Genomic DNA, 23,549 nt, shown 5'->3' with positions numbered 1-23,549 from the left:
TTTACAAAGACAGTTTACTAAATACAGTAAGTGATTTAATTCAAACCAATAAATAACACACACGATCAAAAAAAGAAGAAAGAGAAAAAGAGAGAAAAATGCACATTTAATATAAATTGACAATCAAGACAGAAGCCAGTGATATTCAATAAAAACATGAATATAGTCGACGAAATAAAAGGTAAAAAATACACATTTGTGTATTATATAAAATGAATAATTTTATAAATTATATAAATTTTATAAATTTCGTTTTTAAAAGGTTCAATTTTAAAATATTTCAAATTTGTAAAATGGTTTGTAATTTCATTATAGTCTTGGGCCGAAACTAGTTTAAGTGCTGCACTTGTCTGACATTTAGGCTCAATTAACGGGAAAGTAGACTGTTGTCTTCGAGTACGATAATCATGTCGATTAGATTTATGTTTTATTTGATTTCTGTGGTAGTAGGCTAAGTTAGTAAACTATATAACATTTATGGCCATTAACGTTCAAGCATTGGACTCCTTTGCCTGTTCCGTACTCGCTTTTGTAAAAATATGAAAAAAATTAGACTTCACAAGTAGCAAAATTCCCTACCCAAGCTTACAGCATGGCGCAAGATGGTTTGAAACAACATAAAACGTAAGACACACAGTTTCTAAAAAAAAAGAAGATAAATCTCTGTTTCCTTGCTAAAAGACGAAATCTTCATTTACATATTTTATTATTATTATTATTATTATTATTATTATTATTATTATTATTAATGCCTTAATGCAGTGAAATGAGCAAGTATCCCGTTCCGACAACTTGTTAGAGACCCGCTCTCGGCGTTGTTTCAAGTTTATACTCGTGCATTATTTATTTTTCATTCCAATGTTGACAGCACTGTGACATGTTGACCTCGTGTAATGTATCACCCATCGCCTATGGCGGACAAATTCCCCGCTCCTCTTGCAAATTACTGCATTAGTAATTGACCTGTAGCATGCAAATTGCGTCGGCAGATGCGAAGTGTTAAGCATTGCATCAGTCTTCGATGTAACACGTCCATCTGTCTTGTTAGCTTGCGCGATAAATCTAAGTTTTTCGAGTTTCACAATTATTAGGATCATCAAAGGCAATAAAGCATGCAGATATATCCACTTAAATACACATATACAGGGTATATTTCATGCAAAGAACAATGACAACAATCCCCAAAACGTCTTCGAATCTGGAATCTGTTTTATTATGTTCACAGGGGAAAAGGCTCATTTGCCGTATGAGTGTGAGTTATGGGATTCCAACCTGTCTTCGAACTAGGGTTGCCAACCCTCCCGTATTTCCCTGGATCTTCCGTATTTGCCCCTAATTTTTAACAGTCTCTCGGGTCCCGTATTTTTCTTCTCTTTGAGCAGTTTTCTCCCTTACTCTCGAGATATAGGTAATAAATTAACCAAATTTTAACAGCTGCTAAGAACAATTAGAAATATACCGTTCAAGAAGGTCCGGCAAGACACAATTTTGAAATTCTACAAAACAATGGCCATTCCAACTTTGCTATATGGATCAGAAACTTGGGGCCATATTCATAGACATTCTTAGCCCGGGCTTCCGGTGGATGATCAGCGAACTAACGTTTTTCGTATTCATAAACCAGTGTTAGCGATAGGATATGATATGAATCCTGTACAAGTAACCCGTCGATAGCAGGGGCTAGTTTAGCACGCTCGTAGCACGGGCTAGCGAAATGTCTATGAATAGCACCCTTGGACTCTAACAACTAGTCAACTGAAAAGAATAGAATCAGCTGAGATGAGATTACTAAGAACACTAGCTATGACCATAAATATAATGAAGACATCCGACAAGAACTAAATATCGCAGCCATTACAGAGACAATCCACAAGTATCGGAGCAACTGGCATGAGCATGTTCTACGGATGCCTAATGTTAGACTACCCAGGAGATTATTAAATTAGAGACCCCTTGGATACAGAGATCGTGGACGCCCGAAGAAGCGATGGAGACACCAGCTTTTCACCTGAGACGGAACAGGCCAATTGGCCTAAACCCTGATAGCTATTGATGATGACTTTTGCAATATAAAGATCATTATTCTAAACATTTGATTTTGCCGTGAATAATGACTGTTTATAAGATGAATTTTAGGCCTATTGTTCAAGAGAAGTATTGAAATGTGCAATCTTTTCGAAAGGTAATGCTTGCCGGCATAGACGGAGTTATGGGGAGGCATAGGGGGGGGGGGGGGCACTGCCACCCCAAACTTGTCTGAACTCTTTTTTTTCCTATTAACGTTAGAAAATATTGAATTTCTGTGCTTAAATTGATGAATTGATGTCTTCAGATCATGTGTCTGGACTATAATATTAATTTTTAATTTCTGAATGTATAATAATTACTATATCTCATTTGAGGAATGGAAGCAGTGTAATGTTTCTTTTGTAACAGCCTGTACTCATATGATAGAAGTCTGCAGGTGTTCAGGCCGTCACTTGGAGAAATATGAATAACATACTGCACATTAATGCAGGAAAAAGAAAAGTGACCCGGTGTAATGTGTAAACTTAAAGACGAGATTAAATAAAATAGAGTTCACATTTCATATGATATCTTCAGGAAGGTAAAATTCATATTAAAAACTTTCTGTTAACACTGTTACGTAGTTTTATTGATGTATGCATGTGTTTCTGTACGAGAGAGAAAAAGAGGGAGATTGTTTTAAGTATGCCCTATTATAATTTGTAGTAGGCCTACAGTTCAAGTCCTATACAACTCAGTCCGAAACACTGTGGATATGGATGTAATATTATAAGAAACATGCCCTCGAAAATACCTTTAAGTAATCATATTGGGGGAAGGAGATAAATGATGTCCCCCATAACACCGTTATATGGGGATTCTATGGTTTTGCTTTGCCCCCCGCCCCCAAGAAAACGGTTCTCTCTCCGCCTATGCTCACTGGAAATGGATTTTAGTGCTCTCCTCTTTAAAATCAAACAATATTAATAATAAATTTTTGAAAAAAAAAAACTGGCTAGTTTTTTTCTATACATACCGAGTAGTAATGCTCATACAAAGAGGATGTTTTATCTCATGAACAATAGCTGGACAGATGTTCGAAACAGGAGTATGATACATCTAATCAATCAAATCAGAGCTGCAAACTGATTTGACTTCAACTATTACGCGAGACAAGATCTGTTTCAAAATACTCTTAATTTAAGCCTAGCTGTCGAAGTGTAGAATAAAGTTGCTTTTTAGTAACTGAACTGAATAATTTGCCAATTTTCTATGTGAAATTTTGTCGATTTCTTAATCTCCTGTATTTTTCTTAAAAAAGTTGGCAACCCTACTTCGGACAGTTGACTAAAGAACAAAGCCTTCACCATCGATTACGTTTTCTAGCATCTTTCATTTCTAAGGAAGTCCGTTGTTTTAGTCAAAATTCGACTATTTGTCCAACTTAATTTTTCTCGTACTTTTATTTTTACACAGGCAGACTTCCAACCTGACACAAAACTCGTTCTCTGACAGACCGAATTTTTTTAAGACTAGCTACACCTTCTCCTTCTTCTTCCAAGCTCCTGGTATTTGGCGCCAGTTGTTCGCCATTCACACGCTTGCCTTCAGTAAAAGTAGCTCCTCTACAAACACTCAAGCAATAGGACTTTACTGGATCGGAGACTTCTGAAACATCAGCTTTTTGAGTAATTTATACGGAGCGTTCGCTTCGGGTCTGGGCCGAGAGAGCGGGCTGAATAGCAGTCAACAGATGTTACGCTGCCTCAAAGCCACGTAATGCGCGTGTACGTCGCACAGTTTAGTTCCGTAGTTGCCTTCATTGTGCAGTGTGGTAAACCTCTTAAAAGAAAAGTCGTCTCGAGCAGTGTGCAGTATGGTAAACTCTTAGAGATCAAGATGTGTTGTCATTTTTAGTGTCAGTTCCTTCAAATGCAGTTTCAGTGTCTGTATGTGTGCCTCAAATTAAATTGTTAGATTACTGAAATGTCATACGAAAAGTTTACACCAGAACCAAGAATTTCTATGTATGACACATAGTAGGCCTACGTGAAAACCGGCTTATGTCGAGACGTGTGTAGGCTATTCCCTGGCATCCCAAATAGAGGAACAAAAACTTGTCCTTAGATTAAGGGAAACGGTATCACTAAACGGTAGTGCTGCTAAGCCAAAACAAAGCTTCTAACGGAAAAAAACTGAATGCAATTATGCATCATTGGAGCCTTCTTCAAACAAATCTTTACGTCGTGTTTCATAGGAAATATGCGTTTCAAAAACTACGGATACGGCTCCTAAGACTTAAAAACTGAAACTTCACAGAGTGACTATCGTCTAAATAAAAATATAATTGTGTGCATGCTAGTACAGTAGAGCCCCAATTATCCGTCACCCTATTAACCGATCAGTGGATTATCCGACTGTCGTTGTTCCGCTCTTTTTTCTGCAGGAAAAATTTGTAGTATTGTATAGTATCCTATATTAGTACAGTCCGCGTCACCGTTTTTGGCGTGTGAAAAAAGTAATGGGAACGTTAAGTGCGAGTGTTTTACATTTGCCGCAGTCAGTCTGACAACTGTGTTTGACAAATGGCTGAAGCGACGTGTATAGGAAGTGGTACCATTCTCAGCTGCACTAGCAACATGCTCACAAACTTGGCACTATATATCTAGGACACACGCCAAAAACGCTGGCGCCAGCTGTAAGTATTTTTCCTAGAGTGTGTTACTCAAGCCTTTACCCAATATTGCAGCTGCTGTCAATAGGAACAGTTACTTGTGGATGTTTCCCAACTTGTAAAATCGTCACTACTTGCTTTCAAAGAAATTACATCAAGAACTTCCGTATAATTTATAGCAAACCTGTGCACCATTCAGTTCTTGTATTACTGTTCCAGAGGCCGAACTCTAACTTCTACGCAAAATGTCTTTCACGAGTGTAAAAGAAAAAGGTGTTCGATAAGTAGGATTATTGAAAAATGTGCCAATAATTAAGCGGTTTGGGAAAAGGGAAACCAAAACGTGTTTCACATCAGAATATGGGATTGACGTTACAACTTTAATAACAATTACTATTTAATAGTAAAAGAAGGACAAAGTGTATAAAATATGTGAATCCACAACACGAGACCTGTACTATTCCTCTCTTTACGCAGATATCCATTACAAGAAATTTCCTTGCTCCTTAAAAATCCATTTTTGACAACGAGACTTAAATTATCGAACTTTTGATCCACTATGCAGCATGTTGAATACATAACCACTGAGGAAATTACGAAACTGTAGGTCTCATATGCACTTAATTTATGAAAATCTTTTATGGTACGAATTATCCGATTTTTTTATTAACCATTCAGTCAAACCCTTTCATTACCACGGATAATAGAGGCTCTAGTGTATCAACAAAAGTCAAATATGTTCAAATGTTTGGGATGTTACAGATCGAAATTGTCGCTGTCTACGCCGCGCATCTTTCGCTACGTATGCATACGTTTTATTGGCCCAGATACAGACGGATGCTCTATATCCAATGAAAACTCACCCCAAGGTTCATCTCAGTTATTCTCCACTGTCTTGGTGCTTCCATTATTATTGTTATTAACTTCATATAGGTCAGTAATGGGAAACAAAAATACACGTAACTAAGGGAAAACAACTGGTGTTAGAGCATTTTCTATGTGGTTGTAAAACCATACTGACCTCTGACAGTTACCAAGGTCCACGGAAAGTCTGCGCTTCGCTTGCTGCGTTTTCCCAGTCGAGGTCCGAACCACATCCCCGAGGTCTCTCCACTGCCACCACCGCCTCTCTTTCCTGGAACGCTGAGCACCGTGCCGTCGTCGTCGAATACAGCATCCGCTGTAGAAGAAGAGCTTCGGCATAATATACGGGCGTCGCTTCTAAATTTATAATTCATTATTGTGAGGAGTGCACGATAACGTATTGTGTTGCTGCAAAAGTATACACAGAATATACAATGTCATTTTCAGCACTACTGATATCGAAAAAATGGTTCTTGGCATGCCATCTTTCCATGTAAAGCGACTTCTTTTAAATTATGGATGGGTTTTGCTCATATTCAAAATCTGCAAGTAAATTCATCCAAGAAAGATGTACCTTAAATACCGTCAAATGGGCAAACTTGAAACAGTGTTTTAACTTGGAACATTATCATAGAGTATTTTCGTTTTGTCACAGTGGCAATGTAATCTTCACTTGTTACTTTGTTGTGCAGCACGTTGGTTTTATTACATTTTGGTGTTACTGTGACAAAACGAAAATACCCTATGATAATGTTCCAAATTAAAACAGTGTTCCAAATTTGCCCATATGACGGTACTCGCAGAATAATTTACCAAGAAACTTATAAGTAGACTTCGTTGAATTGCCACACGCAGCATGCAATCAGGTTGCCGATGTACGGTAGTATAGAAGAGGTGAGCGACCGCCCTGTCTCGTGTTAAGAGTTGTGACCGATCCAAATAGACAGAGCAGCTACAGATAATGTATACCTAAGTAACCACTTGTTTTTGCATTACTGTGGTTGGAATAGTCAAAGCTTAACATTTGTTCAGTGCAGACAAGAATTCAATCAAACATACTACAATGAGAGTGTTGCTGTTCCAAAGGATTGCCCTTGGAATACCCTTACCCCCGCAGCCAGTCTTGACCCGTTGGAAAACATGGTTGGATGCTGTTAATTATTATGCAGAATATTACGGCAAAATAATGGAGGTAATTTATGCATTCGATAGCACAGACAGTTCCGCTGTTGCAGCTGTAATATCATTGCCTTCTGAACAGCTATTGGAAGATATTCTGTTCATTGATTCTAATTTTAAAATCGTGTCCAAAAGCATCACCCTGTTAGAATCGTCTAAACTACAACTCTCAGAAGTCCTTAATATAGTGTATAAAGTATCACAAATCGTTATCCAAAATAACAATACACTAATTTCAGAAAAAGTGAAATGTAAGTTGGGAAACATTATTGCTAAAAATTCTGCCTATTCACAACTTCGTATTATAAATTATGTATTATCAGGTCACGACAAGACGTCTGAAGTTGGTGTACTAAAATGTAGTGACTTTCCGTTCTTCAAATATGCACCTATTATATCGTGTGATGTTGAACGTACATTTTCCCAATACAAAAACTGTTTGAGTGACCATCGGAGGAGGTTAATTTGCAGTCGCTCAAAATGTACGTAACTCTTCACTGCAATGCACATATTCAAGGATGATGTGAGTATATTACATTAAATTTTAAGAGTTAATATATCTCACTACAAAATAATTGTGTATTTATATGTTTAGACATTTCCTACTTCAATGATCATTCATTAGTATATTTCTTGAATGCAGGATACAGATTTTATTGTAACCGCAGTATACTGCTCAGTGTTTACATCAGAGGCATACTCCATCTGTTGCACGCCCGCTTCTCATACAGTCTATACCGCGTGCGCAGTAAATCTTGCGATTCTCGTGGCAATTCCACTAAGTCTACTTATAAGTCTTCGTTTGATATGGCGGCCTAAATGGCAATTTACCAAAACTAACTTCTGAGTAGTTCCCTCATGATGTTATTTCTTACGCAAAAGCATGTTATGAATGGAATGGTACAAATAGTATGCCTTCATAAACATTTTTATAATATAGTTAAATTAGACATTATTTACATAATTAGACATTATTTACATAATAAAATTATGATGTTATTTCTTACGCAAAAGCATGTTATGAATGGAAAGGTACAAACAGTATGCCTTCATAAACATTTTTTATAATATAGCTAAATTAGACATTATTCACATAATAAAATTATGCTACTAATTGAAGACTATCTCAGACAAAAAGACTACATGTATTATTTTGTACACTTAACAACTGACATAATTCTACCCGTTACGAATTTGGCATAAAATAAAGCAATTCTTTTATGAAAACATTTTTTTCTGTAGATGAAATCGCATATTGCCGACGAGCTAAATCACCGTTAAGCGGGCTGTTACTTGCCCATGACACTTTTCTAACGGTGCCTACAAGTCAAGAATATTCATTGTAGCCTATGTTCACTACAAGCATCCACTGGAATAGTAGTATTTACAAACAAAAATATGTTTTGTGTGTAATCCATGAGACGAAAGTTTGTCGTATTAGTTTGCGTAGTAAATGGTTTCATAGATGCGTGACTTTTCACTGATAGTTCAGGAAAGCATTGTGGGACCAAACATCCAGCCATATCGGCGAAATACTGAACTATATTACGTCTTACGTCATTTGTGACAATCACAAAGCGCATGTAACATCAGACCTGCCAACCTTCGATAGATTAAAATGCAATAAATGGTAATTTGGTAGAGATATCCTTGATAATGATGATGAAAAAAATAATAATAACAATAATAATAATAATAATGAGACGAAAACATAAGATTAAAGATGAAAGTTATGAGATCATCTCTAAATCCAGGAGATTACTGAGAGGCACTTGTTGGCCAATTTGCAAGTGACTCGTAAATTATTCTGTAAAGTTGTCAAGTCTATAATATAGCCACAAATCGACAGAAAAAACCTGTTTGTGATGCGACTCGTTCCTTGGAAGTATAGTAACGATAATCGGAAATAACGTTGGAAACGTGATGAAAGAACAGAATTGCTTCGAAAAGTATAAAACGTATTCTAATGTGAATGTATGAATCATCTTCAGAACATGTTTTATTACGCTTAAGCTTAATGAAGGATGCATGCAGTGTTTATGTAAGTAAGATTTGACAAATAGGCTAAATATTAAATGTGGCGATTATTCAACAGTGTCCATGAATTTAATTAACACTGTTAATTACTGGTGATGGGGAAGCAGTAACCCCGAAGCCTCATGAAAAGTGTTCATACAACTGTTTTAATTATTTATTGTATCTTAATTTTACTTTAAGAATTTAAATAAGATTTCTTTATATTATAATCTTCATGGATACGAAATGTTTACTAATAACTTTTGCATAAAAATAGGAATATATTGTCGTTGTCCCTGCAATAACTCCAATGTGACATACTGATCGATTTTCAGACTTTTGCTCTATTAAATAACTTAAATAGTGATACAACAAATAATAAAATCTCCTATATGTAATTATATTTCGTTTCGAAAATGTAAGAATTCACAGTCTCCTATGTAAGCTGCCATAGGAGGAATAAATGTGTTTTTTCTTCCTACTGAAAAATTTTATATTTTGCAGATAGGAATTATTGCAGGAACAACGACGATTTATTTCTTTTAATTACAGCTGATATCAATAAGAATTCCAGGGAGATAATTTGGAAAAGAAATATATTCCCAGGAATGTAAGTTTTGAATATATGTTGTCGTTGTTGTTTTCTAATGCTAGGCGTTTGACAATAAAGTCATTTGACCTCTTGCACTCCAATATTTTTCAAAGATATTATCATGGTCAGCAACTGAGGCACAGATTTTGAGTTGTTCCGAATCCATTTCTTGGTTTGAGTTGCACAATGGGCAGTTAGGGGACTGATATATTCCAATTCTATGCAGGTATTAGGCCAAACAGTCGTGGCCTGTTGCCAATCTAAATGCAGCTACAGATGATTTTCATGGTAAATCGGGATTAACTGTGGATTATGACGCAGAGAGTTCCATTTTTTCTCTTGAGATTGTGTTATCAAATTTTGTTTGTTGCAGTCTAATTACGTAGATTTAATCAATCTTTTCACAGAGTAAAGGCCCATTCACAATGAAAATTAAACATAACCGTAGGACTAACATAAACACAGACGTTTGCGCCCAGGCTACCAAATGGGATCATTCACATTGATTCACATAAGCATTGACATAAACATTACCTTAAGACGTTAACGTGAAAGTATGCAAACTCCAAACTTTCATGCTTATGCTTACGTGATTCGCAAACAGAACACAATCGTGAAGCGCTGAAGTATACGACAGAATATGAGGAAATGGCGTCGTTGTTATGTTTTCTATGGTTACCAAGTATGTTTGCTGTTATGTTTATGTTCCCATCGTGAATGACCTTGATTTTACCGTAACGTAAGTTAACGCTTACGTTATATTTAATTTTCATTTTGAATTAGCCTTAATACATAGATGTAGTGACAGGTCTGTAAGTAGCAATGCTGCCTTTCTTTGCTAAAGTATCCGCATTTTCGTTTCCCAGTATTCCACAATGGGATGGTGTCCATTGGAATATATAATTTGTAAGAAAAAATTTACAAGAGAACATTTCTAGAAGGATAACTTGCAAAAATAATTTACAATTGTAGCTACGGAAATGACATTTCTACAAATAATAGCCACTTGTTAAAACAAGCTATAAAAATAAAATCGCTATTCAAACAAACACACGATTTTGTCAACATGTGCTGTGGAAATGACATTTCTATAAGTGCTATGAAAATGACATTTCCAAAAAGAATCCCTATAGAAACATAAGCTTACTTTTGCGAAAAGTAGCTGTAGATACATTTCTATAAATAAATTACTACTGAAATAAATACTGATTTTAAAGAACAGTCTATAATAAAATGAAACTGCAATGATCATTGAAACATATGACTGCTTTTGTGAAAATTCGTTATGGAAAACTTAATTTTTTGAACGTAAGTTGCAAAAAATTGCTCTGTAACAGACAGAAATTCAATTATTTCGTGGATTTTGCTATTTCACTTACCTGATAGTGACCACAGGGGATCTGTGCGCCCGTTCCTCATCACAGGAATCAAGCCTGAAGCTCCGCGTTTCCCGCTCAAGTACTGTTCTAAATGCGCGCCTGTAAAATTAAACACACGCACTTTCTTCATACTCTAATATCAAGGACCGTTCATTTATTAATTATCTTGCTAACTTTTTAAGCAAGTTATAATTTAATTTCTCATTTAAACTTATAATCTGATAGATTCAGTTTCTATATTTGAAGCGTTGGGCCGAAAAACGGTCTATGTTAAAACTTTTCAAAATCGAATTTTTAATGGAATAATGCTCTATATAGTCTTACACAGCTGTCACAAAAACTGTTTTTCAATATCTGTACGCCAGAGACGCTTCTACACGAGTTCCAACAATGAATTTCCTGGTTGGAACAATAGTCTATGTTACTAGTCACTTCTAGCGCATCCAGTTGTTTACATCGTATCGGGAGTAATTGTACGACAGTTTGTTCTCTTTACGAATACTGGGTACTTGGACTCTGTGTAACAGATTTCGGTTGATCAATTACGTAAAATGGATGAATGCAAGACAGTGACGATTTCTACGGTAGATATTGACAGGCTAAATAAATCTAAAAAAAAAGGATCCAGACAAAGAGAGAGAATATCATCGAAATGATAGCCGTCTTGGATTTAAAATATCGGCATCCTAATCAATTCAAATGAACAAAAAAATGTAAATTAATGTTAAAAAATACATAATGAAATTTTAAAAAAGAATATTCTGCGACAAGACTTGGTAGCTATCAAAACGATAAAAAAAATTATTGAAAATAAATAATATACATTGAATATTATAAAGATGAATAGAGATGGTGATTGATGATGTTCAATGAAGATTTTAAACTGGTTGATGCAATTGTATGAAGAGTCTTATCAGGAACCTTTAATTTTCTGAAGATCTTCAATGTAAATTTGGGAATTGTTCCTCGCGCACCAAACATAAGTCCAATGACATTCCAATCTTGAATATTATATTTATGACTGAGATCATCACAGTATGGAAGGTAAATAGCGCGTTTCTCTTCATGTACCTGCTTTGGTTGATCTTCATTAATTTCGAACCTTACAGTGGGGTCAAGAATGAGACCAGTTTTTTTTTTTTATCTCGGTCAATTATTATGATGTCAGCACGCCGTGTAGATCCTTCCGTAGAAAGACATTGAACTTCCTCATATACTTCGTATTCACCATGTTCCCTTAATCTGTTAGCAATTATTGAGCGGACTGTGTTATGTCTGTCAATTCGCAGTAATTCGCCCTGACGGCAGAAACCTAGCACGTGGGGTAATAAGTGGAAAGATGTGTGACGAAAGTCGCTGAGGGATAGTGGTCTTGAGTATACAACAAGAAAGAAGAACTCGCAAGTTAGTGCGGAAGATCCTCCAAGTAATGTAAGTTCCTGTCTGTTATTTTGTAGTATTTTATTAGTTGTATTTTAATTTACATTTTACCTAGTGTTAGTCGATCTATGTTGTTTTTCGCAACTATACGTAGTTTATCTTAGAATTTTATCAAGGTATTCCGTTTCAAGAACAGATTTGTGGAAATTCTTGTAAGGAGATGTGCCCACAGCTTGCTCTTAATGTCGGAAAAGAGCTCTTTAAAATGTATTATTCTGTTACAGTCGGCATTTAAAAACTGTGACTGTTATTGTCCTCATTGTTAATAAAATTTATATTTACCAGATAAACCATCTGTTGAGATGGATACTGAATATTCGGGAGAGGGGTTCAAATTCCATCTCCCAACAATTTCTCAACTCTAATATTTATATTCCTTCATTCATTTGTTAGTGTTAAAACTTTCATTAATTGAATGGTGTTCCTACATATCAATACTGCAGTTATTTTCTACTAATAGTGTTATTATTTGATCAATATTATATGTTTATTCATAATATGACATTGAGTGTAACTTTAACAAATTACATGGTGTTAATTCATATTAATATACAGCATTTAAAAATAAATGTCATAAACATTTTGTTCATAATTTAACCTTTTAATTGATTTTGCATATTTCATAATATTCTGATTGTATCAAACTGGTTATTGTCTGTATTCTCCAGCAGCATTTCTGTGGAGTTGAAAATGTTACAAACTTCTATGATGTATAATAGGACTTTCAATAACATACATTCGTGTACAAAACATATTGATTGAATAACGGTCTATGCCCGTCCGATAGTAAATTTATGAGCGAAATTACGATGTAACATTTTTGGTCCTCCTACACAGCTAGCGGATTGTAACATAGACCGTTCAATTATAAATATAAGGTCATAGAGGACATATATACAGAGTGTAAGTGATATAACTGTGCATATTTAAAGGGGGCAATAGAATACATTAAAATAAATGAAAAACTACTATGCGTTTTGTAATTAAGTGTACGGTTAATTAGAAAATAAAGCTGAAAGTCTGCATAGTTTGGCAACAGCGCATCGCTGGCTCACCTATGAATTCACACATACACTCGGTTTGAATAATAGAGTTCCGTCCCTTACATTGAGTAGGGTTGTCAGACTTAATAATGGCAGGAAATAACGATACATGTTAATCTTTTTTTTTTATTTAATTTGCAAGAAAACTGTTCATTTTACTTAAAAATTTCAAAGTTATAAACAATTCTTTATCAGTTTTTCTAATAATAAGAGCAAAAATCAGAATCGTAAGGATAGCAATTATCCACTAAAATAGTGTAAATATTTAGAGAATTTTTTTCTGAGAAAAGAATTCATTTAGAATAAATATCCCATTACAATTTTTATTGGAAAAATTTTTCCGAAGCATTTCATTCCTTGTATCTCCAATATTTTCATACTTCCAGATAACATTGGGTCCTAGTCGTCGCTAAATTAACCAACAGTTATAGATTTGAACAAAAAAAGTGACAGGGGAGTTTTAAATCCCATTGATTGCGTGACTACGTCTTCACGTTTTTTTTTTATTATTTTATTAATCATGTATTAAATTTAATTTTATGAGAGGATTATGATTAAATTATATTGATGTAATACTCTGTTGCATATTTATTGATAGGTCTACTAGACCTTGGAATTTTTGATACGTTTAGCGCAGGCTGACACATACGTTCTTTAATAAACCAAGTTTTAGGCAATATCATCGCTCGAGAGTTTCTCTTGTTGCATATATTTAGAGGTTTTTACATAAAATTGGTGCAACCTATCCTATTCAAGCCTAAAAATCCTGGGTCTAGTTATAGCTGTGCACATTAAGATACACGGATAATATCCGGAGACAAAAAGAAAGGCAGAAAATAGGAAAGATTAGAAAATACTGGGTTTACAGTGAGGACCTGGCCTTGGGCAGAAAATCATGAATGAACATACATTTTGAGCAAAAAATGTCATATAAACATAGTTCCTATTCTCAATATTTTCAGAGTTCCACTAATTTAAAGTTGTTTGTAAAATATGTTTTTTTCTTTAGTTTGAAGGTAAAAGAATAATACAAATAGAGAATGAACCATTCAGAAGTAGCATTTCTTTAATTGGCAAGCATTATGAAGCTAAAACTTTGCTGTCAACTCCTTAGTTGCTTCGTACAGATATCTTTTTTCTATTTTAACTAGAAAATTACATTATTCTTACGCTCTTATCACAACAATTATTACAAATCACACCACTTCCACCGACTTAAGTATTTGCAGTTTAGTTTTGTATCCTATTTACAGTCTCGAAGAGTTTTACAACACATTTTAAAAAATGTCGCCGTCCGCTTAAGTACACTTGGCCGCACGCTTGTGAGCGGCACTCGTCGCTCTACGTAACTGCATACGGCTATCTTTGATTTCCGTAGCGCTCGCGCTGGCTGCTGACTGCACGCTGACCAAGATCACGCGTTCACAGCAATGCGTTCCAATAACGAAACGTAACTTTGTAAATATTGAGATTAGGACCCATGTTTATATGACTTTTGCTCAGAATGCCTGCGGAAATAAGCTCCGTAAAGGGCGATAAATCCTCGTGAATCACCCTGTATAAATATTACTGCATGGACAACGGTTAATTTACATTTTAATTACTGAGTAACTTGAACCTTCTCCCCTCGCATAAGATGGTTTTGTCCTATACTTTGAGGAGCTGGGTGCGACAACAGTGTTAATGTAAAAAAATCGCTTCTCAGAAAAAATTAGGTAGAACATTTAAAATTGTTAAGAACAAACTCTTTACATGTGGTAATAATTAACTTTATATAAAGGAATTATACATTAATAAAATTAGGGATTTTACAATGTATAAGAAATGAAGCTGTGTTGGAAACAGTGGATGAAGAAAGAATAAAGCTGAAACTGATCAGAAAGAGGAAAAGGAACTGGCTGGGTCACTGGTTGTGAAGAAACTGCCTTCTGAAGAATGCAATGGAAAGAATGGTAAATGGGAGAAAAGTTCGTGGCAAAAGAAGATATCAGATGATAGACGACATTAAGATATGTAGATCATATGCGGAGACAAAGAGGAAGGCAGAAAATAGCAAAGATTGGAGAATGCTGGGTTTGCAGTGAAAGACCTGCCCTTGGGCAGAACATTATGAATGAATGAATATTTAAGAACAGCTATCTATGCAATAAGAACGTTAGCCAACTAACGCTCTTATTGTACCCAGCTCAATTTGTTTTTACGATACTCCATTCGTATGACATGAACTCGTCTAAGTCCGATGCTATTTAATTAGCACTGCATGACGTCACTGCTTTCTATTATACATCAAATGTTAAATTTTTCAGTTTGTTTGCTTCTTCTTTTCACTGTACAGGTAAAAATTGCCTGTTCCGGCTTCAAAGATCCCTCCATCTCTTCCTTGGTCGTTATTGAACTCTTCGTCCTTTACGTCTTTTTTATATTCTGCTGCTTCCTTAGGGAGTCATGTAGGCTACGGTATGTCACTATTGTATTGATTAAGGCTGGTTGAGTGGAAAAGAAGGCCTTACGTCCTTAATTCTGCCAGTGAAAATAAAACATTCTATTCTATTCGAATCTACCCTATTCTAACCATTTCCGTCCTATTTATATGTGAGATCCAGCTACTTCTATATTTTTCATCAATTTTTTTTATTGATGGAATATGTATTTAACTCATTTCTGATACCTTTGTTATGTATTTTATAGAGTTTTGTATATCCTTTCACAGTGCATAGAAAGCGCATTTCTACAGATTTTATTTTACTTGTCTCTTTCTTTGTTCGGTCGCAACTTTCGGAGGTATAGAAAATTATTGGGGTAGCCAAAGTTTTATTTAGTTTTATTTCAGTCTCCCTTCCTATTTTACTTCTAAAACTACTATTATTGTACATATTTATTGTACCACACTAGCCTAGAATAGCTGCACTTCACTCGTTATATGATTATATTTATAACATCGTATCCCAAGTGTTTAAAATGGGTCACTTGTTCTATAATTTGATCAATTATTGCAATCTAGTAAAGTATCTTTTCCTGCAAAAGACATCACTTTTGTTTTTCGAATTGATATTTGAAAATAAGTGTTACAAATTCGACGCAAATAATGTACAGATGCCTTAATCGGAAGTAAAGCGACAAAATGTATTTCAACTCACATCCACTACTTTATCTATGACAATCGAAAGTTATAAAGTACTCTCTCCTTAATTTTATCTTCGAATTACTGGAGGTGGGCATGAAGTACATAGTCACAAACATTAAAACAGGATTAAATAATATGTATATTTATAAAGATTGTGTTCGACGTCGTTCTTTGTGACCGAGGTTATACTGACCTGGCAGTTGCCACAACGGGTCTGTACGCCCATTCCTCATCACAGGAATTAAGCCTGAAGCGCCGCGTTTCGCTTCTACATACGAATCAACATGCGATCCTGAAACAGAAAACAAATTAATCCGTTGGTTTCATAAACCGTGAACAAGATTAGTTGACATATGTCAAATGTTGTAACGATTCGAAAAGAGCTTAGTCTCCTTTCATCAGTGTCCGTGACCTCTATCATTTGTCAAATCGATAATCAAATTTGAAGACGATTTTGGCCGACAAACCGTTGAAGATATAATACCTACGCAGTTGGTCGTTATAAATGTAATATGTAGTAGTATTATATAGAGCTGTTATATGCAATTTTCATAGATCATCTTAGAACAGTGACAGATGCGGTTTATGATGCAGAAGTGTTGTACTTGGACTGCCTAGTGCAGCCCTGGGCGCAACGGGAAAGCGAAACGGAGCTCAGAAACCCCCGATCATGTCCTTTTCGCTTAAACAGCATTATAAAAAACACATAGTAGCCATTATGCAACAGTGATGGATTTCAGGCGACTAGTGAGACCCGAAAGTTCGTAAAAGCCCTATAAGTTCCGTCACTGAGCAATACTATCTTCCTTTGTACTCGTCTCAGCCGGGGAAGGTACAGTGGGAAGTTAAGGGGAAATCAGCAGTGCCTCAATTGAGTTAATAGTGCAGGCCTGGGAGTCTAGTGAATATACGTACGTAGTTTTTCATAATGGATATTATTGGCAAATAATGACAAACTCTTGTCATGAATGAAATCCTCCTTCAGAACAAATCGTTTTCAAATTCCATACAAACTACTATAAACTTTTGGCCATGGAAATGGATCATTTACTAATTGCTATTGAATTTTTTTAAATTTCACTCAACATGTTTATTTATTTATCTGAACGTTATAATTTATAAAACAGTTATATTACCGGTTGTTCTTTATGGTTGTGAAACTTGGACTCTCACTTTGAGAGAGGAACATAGGTTAAGTATGTTTCAGAATAAGGTGGTTAGGAATATATTTGGGGCTAAGAGGGATGAAGTTACAGGAGAATGGAGAAAGTTACACAACGCAGAACTGCATGCATTGTATTCGTCACCTGACATAATTAGGAGCATTAAATCCAGACGTTCGAGATGGGCAGGATATGTAGCACGTATGGGCGAATCCAGAAATGCATATAGAGTGTTAGTTGGGAGGCCGGAGGGAAAAAGACCTTTGGGGAGGCCGAGACGTAGATGGGAAGATATTATTAAAATGGATTTGAGGGAGGTGGGATATGATGGTAGAGATTGGATTAATCTTGCTCAGGATAGGGACCGATGGCAGGCTTATGTGAGAGCGGCAATGAACCTCCGGATTCCTTAAAAGCCAGTAAGTAAGTAAGTAAGTATGAAATACTTATTATGTTATTTAGCGTCGATGGATTTCGTGATAGCGAAATGATATTTGGCGAAATCAGACCGAGAATTCGAAATTAACTACCTGATATTCGCTTTACAATTGACGAAAATCTCGAAATAAACCCGAACAGGTAATCAGTTCAAGCGAGAATCGAACCCATGCCCGAGTTCAACTGCAAACAGCAGACAAACGCACTACCATCCGACTAAACTGTTTGATTCTTTAAAATATTCTATACAACAACTAAGAGATCATGAAACTTAAGGCTAGACAATTATTACATAGCTCTTGATGAAACTAATCTTATTGTAACTACATGTTAAAAAATTGACAGTTAATTTCCATGCACAATCTCAAAGACGTTACTTCAATCGGCCTATTGTCGCTTGTCACTCTTTAACTTTAAATGAAGGTATAATCAAGACAACAAGCATGTAAAGGCTTTGCCCACTAAGGCACAGAATATCTTATAGTTTCTATTCTCCCCAGATAACTTCAGGTTAGCAAGAAGGCCCTGCAAGGTCGCGGAAGACTTCAAGCGATTACAGGGATTTCAGAATCTGCCCAATGGGTAGATGCAATCTGAATTACTAACAGTGAATGAAGACTAGCTCTTAAAATGGCAGCTAATGTTTGTCCGCTGCGTGCTATACCAGGAAGGTCCCGTGACGGAAACCACTGTCGTCGTTGCGTCAATGAGATTGAAACTCTTGGCCACGTTTTGGGTGCCTATGCTTTCAGCGAGACGCTGCGGAACTCTAGACATCACAGAATCAGGTCCATGATTGCCGAAGCCTTGAGGAAGAAAGGTCTCACTGTGCACGAAGAATCCATGGCATCTCTCAAGAGGGATCCTGTCGGCGAATTGACATGCTTGCCATTTCACTAGGCTCTACATTTGCCTACATTATCGACTCGAAAGTTAGGTTCGAGGCACAGGAACAACAGCCCGCTGAAGTCCACGCAGAAAAATGCATAATTTATGAGCCCACAGTTCCATTCTATTTGGAGGAATATCACCTCACCTCCATTGAAGTAGTTGGGCTAATGGTTGACGCTAGGGGCACAATACCTCGCCTCTTTGTCAGTTTCTGCAAGAAGTTCCAGCTGAACAACGACTTCATTCGTGATGTTTCCCTTACAGAGGATCACTTGCACTTTAAAATATTTCCTGTACTTTGTTTTCTAAAAAGGAAGAACTTTTGTTTGAACGTCTAATCTGTTTGTTTACTATGTTTAGGCCTATTATATGTATGCTATTATCTTTCCTGTCCTTAATTTCCCTTTTTTGTTCGTTCCCCTCATTTCTCTTTTGTGGTCTGTTTTGTTTTCACTCGGTGTGTTAATTATGCTTTGTCCAATGAGGTAGTCCCGTTATTGGGAAAGTTGAAAAAGTGTCTTTCATATTATTCAATGTAAAAGTTAGCTCATAGGCTTACATATCAGTGCAATTAAATTCATCGAACCTACGTTTTACTGTAGTATAGCTGTAAGTACCTATATCAATGTCCAAATGGATGAATCAACACTCATAAGAGAGAAGATGCGTTCCATATTTTCAGTGGATTAATATCAGATTAATCAACTAATAATGGGGTCTGTGAAGTCATGCAATCACATCGTTTCACAGTCAATTCGATAAGAATTCCGCATGCGTAAGATTAGTGATTTTTCCAACTGTATCTTTCGATATAAATTCACTGGATCATTTCCTGTGAGCTATATAAAAGATTTACACAATGCCAATTCCAGACTTACAGACACTGAAACAATGCATATCTAATGCAGTGAACAGCGTGTCATCGTAATGATGCTAACACCTGGTAGAACTCGACCAACCGTTGAATAGTTTGAGAATGATAAACGGTGCCCACGGTGAGATTCATGAATAAACTTGTTGAGTTATGTTAATTAATAGCTGTTTTTCTTATATTTTGCACTTTATATTAAACAGTTATACGTAATGATAAAGGTATTTCGGTTTATGTACTCGCTTTAGATTCAAATAGCCTAGCGTAATCATTTTGTATCTGTTCGAAGAGCCATGCAATTCTGTAAAGGTAACGTCATTCCCACCACAGGCCGTGGAGGCTTAACACAGAAATCACAGGGTTTAGTATAGCGGAGTATGGAGGCCACCTAATCAAATGTTGGTCTTCGGCAGTGTACTGGTTGGCGAGTTGGTATAGCGCTGGCCTTCTATGCCCAAGGTTGCGGGTTCGCTCCCGGGCCAGATCGACACCATTTAAATGTACTTAAATGGACAGGCTCATGTCAGTAGATTTACTGGCATGTAAAAGAACTCCTGCGGGACAAAATTCCGGCACATCCGGCGACGCTGATATAACCTCTGCAGTTTCGAGCGTCGTTAAATAAAACATAACATTTAACATTTTGACAGTGTAACAGTCAATCAAACATTGAGGGACATATTTGTTGAGGTAGGGTAAAGTTGACCAATTCCGTGACACGGTTTTTTTCACTCAATATCACGAGATTGGGAATCTTGCTAGGAAATTCACCGATGTCACAAAAGTAGGCGAAAGATGCACTCTTTCGAGAAAGATATCTGGCGATACGGTCGAACGGCAAAGCTTTGACTGACATTCAAATTTAAAAAAGGATCACAGAGTTAGGGGTATCACGGAATTAGGCAACTTTACCCTACTCATGTACATGATGGTGGAAGAGAGGTGCTGCACAATCTTGATGAAAAATAACCTTAAATAACAATGAGACGCTCTTCACTGAAGATATCGTGGCGCCTATCGGAACTCTGATAAAATTCGCAATAAAAATCAGAAATAATTTAGTTTATAGTCATTAGGGGCGTACACAAGAGGTGGTTTGAGCCCCGCCTTGAAATTTAAAAAAAGTTACATATTTACATTTGAGTATTTTTTCATCCATAATCGTTTCCACTTCTCTAATATTTCACTGTCAGAGTAACAAAATCTACATCGATATAAGGCATAATTCTTCTACCCCTCCTTCGATATAATCTCTGTGCTTGGTGGTGCGACATATTCATATTAGGTTATAACAATGCTATCCTTAATATAGAGAGACCTATCGCCTAGTACCGACATTGTAATAAAATTAAGAAGACACAATATTAAACTTAACTTGTGAAACATATTGGAAAGGTTGTTTTGACAGTTCCGAAGTTCAGGTGTTGTTAAATATTGTGCATTGTCGATTTTAAACTCATTTCGTTAGTTTGAGTTCTGACTTTATTGTGAAACGTTATTTAACGTTTTGTGCACTTGACAGTTCATATTTTTAATATAAACTTCAAATTATCGTTCCGAGTTCATTGATATGTCTAACCGACTGCAAAGCTCAATTTTACAATATTTTAACAAAAGGTTGTGTAGTGATTCTCGCGAGGTTAGTGAAAATATCACATTGGTAAATGTTTCTTCACAGCCGCTCCGTGACGATGTCGCGAACTAGTTTCACATCCCCCTGTGAAAACTCGGCTGATAATAATAATAATAATAATAATAATAATAATAGTAATAATAGTAATAATAATAATAATAGTAATAATAATAATAGTAATAATAATAATAATAATAATAATAATAGTAATAACAGTAATAAAAATAATAGTAATAATAATAATAGTAATAATAATAATAATACACGAATTTTAAATACCGATAATGTAAATTGTAAACAATTTTAATAACGATCGCCTTACTTAGCAGCTTATTCACTTCTCTCTTAAGCTTACGGTAAGTAAGATAACAAATAAAAACCATATGATGGACTTTGACCTCACAGTAATTTTATGTTCATGATTTCAAGTAAATATATATTAATTGTATATTAAAATTATATTTCATGTGCATCATTCCCATATCAATTGACTCGTAGATATTAAATATTAACAACATAAGCCCAATAGTTCAGAAGAAATCGATGTATAAAGACGAAAAGAAGAACAGACACACACGAATAGGTAGATGGCATGTCTAAACCATTTCTTGGCATCAGGGATAATGCAAACGTGTATTTCCGCGAAAATGATGAAGAACATTATCGAATTTTATTTTTTAATAAATTGTCATTTTTTGTTACTGACTTCAAATTAAAAGTCTTTATTTTTAGCAAAAAGATAAATTGACTCAGACTGAAAATGAACTAAATTCGTTCAATAATTTAGAAGAGATCGCTTTACAGAAATAGATGAGAAACAAACGGCATGCCGAAAACCATTTCTTGGCATCAGGGATGATGCAAACGTGTATTTCCGCGAAAATAAGGAAGAAAATTATCGAATTTGATTTTTTAATAAATCGTCATTTTGTGTTATTGACTTCAAATAAAAACTATTTTAGTAAAAATTAAACTGACTCAGACTGAAAATGAACTAAATTCGTTCAATAATTCAGAAAAGATCGCTTTACAGACACAGATGAGAAACAGACGGCATGCCGAAAACTACTTCTTGGCATCAGGAATAACGCAAATGTGTATTTTCGCGAAAAAATGAAGAACATTATCGAATTTGATTTTTTAATTAATCATCATTTTGTATTATTGACTTCAAATAAAAACTCTTCATTTTTAATAAAAAGATAAATTGACTCAGACTGAAAATGAATTAAACTCATTCAATAATTTTGAAGACATCGCTTTACAGAAATAGATGAGAAACAGACGGCATGCCGAAAACCATTTCTTGGCATCAGGGATAATACAAACGTGTATTTCCGCGAAAATAAGAAAGAAAATTATCGATAATTCATGTTGAATATTTCGTACTCTACTTTTAACACTTGAATATAAATAATTGATTTTTTAATAAATCGTCATTTTTTGTTATTGATTTCCAATTAAAACTCCTTATTTTTAGTAAAAAATAAATTGACTCAGGCTGAAAATGAACAAATTTCGTTCAATAATTCAGAAACGATCGCTTTACAGAACCAGATGAGAAACAGACAGCATGTCGAAAACCATTTCTTGGCATCAGGGATAATGCAAACTTGTATTTCCGCGAAATAAAGAGAAAAATGACCGAATTTGATTTTTTAATAAATCGTCATTTTGTGTTATTGATTTCAAATTTAAACTCTTTATTTTTAGTGAATAAATTGACTCAGGCTGAAAATGAACTAAATTCGTTCAATAATTCAGAAAAGATCGCTTTACAGAAACAGATGAGAAACAGATGGCACGCCTAAAACCATTTCTTGGCATCAGGGATAATGCAAACGTGCATTTCCGCGAAAATAATAAAAAAAATTATCGAATCTGATTTTTTAATAAATCGTCATTTTGTGTTATTGATTTCAAATTTAAACTCTTTATTTTTAGTGAAAAATAAATTGACTCTGACAGAAAATGAATTAAATTCGTTCAATAATTTAGAAGAGATCGCTTTGCAGAATCAGACTAGAAACAGACGGCATGCCTAAACGTATTTCTTGGCATCAGAGATAATGCAAACATCTATTTCCGCGAAAATATGGAAATAATTATCGAATTTGTTTTTTTTATAAATCGTCATTTTGTGTTATTGATTTCCAATTAAAACTCTTCACTTTTAGTAAAAAATAAATTGACTCAGACTGAAAATTAACTAAATTCGTTCAATAATTTAGAAGA

General features: G+C 35.3%; 1 protein-coding gene across 3 annotated transcripts in view; it reads right to left on the bottom strand.

The window, feature by feature from the left end:
- Window positions 1-23,549, bottom strand: part of LOC138702893 (cardio acceleratory peptide 2b-like) — a 94,987-nt gene that overhangs the window by 8,840 nt on the left and 62,598 nt on the right. For all 3 annotated transcript variants that reach the window (XM_069830287.1, XM_069830280.1, XM_069830298.1), the window contains 3 exons: window positions 16,512-16,610; window positions 10,712-10,810; window positions 5,703-5,861 (listed from right to left, as the gene is read on the bottom strand). In XM_069830287.1, the coding sequence (XP_069686388.1) occupies window positions 5,703-5,861; window positions 10,712-10,810; window positions 16,512-16,610 (357 nt within the window). The remainder of the gene's footprint in view (window positions 1-5,702; window positions 5,862-10,711; window positions 10,811-16,511; window positions 16,611-23,549) is intronic.

This window comes from Periplaneta americana, chromosome 1 (genome assembly GCF_040183065.1).
Source record: "Periplaneta americana isolate PAMFEO1 chromosome 1, P.americana_PAMFEO1_priV1, whole genome shotgun sequence".
Classification (NCBI taxonomy): domain Eukaryota; kingdom Metazoa; phylum Arthropoda; class Insecta; order Blattodea; family Blattidae; genus Periplaneta; species Periplaneta americana.
Note: the sequence above shows the minus strand (reverse complement) of the source record. Positions and strands in the feature narration are given on the sequence as shown.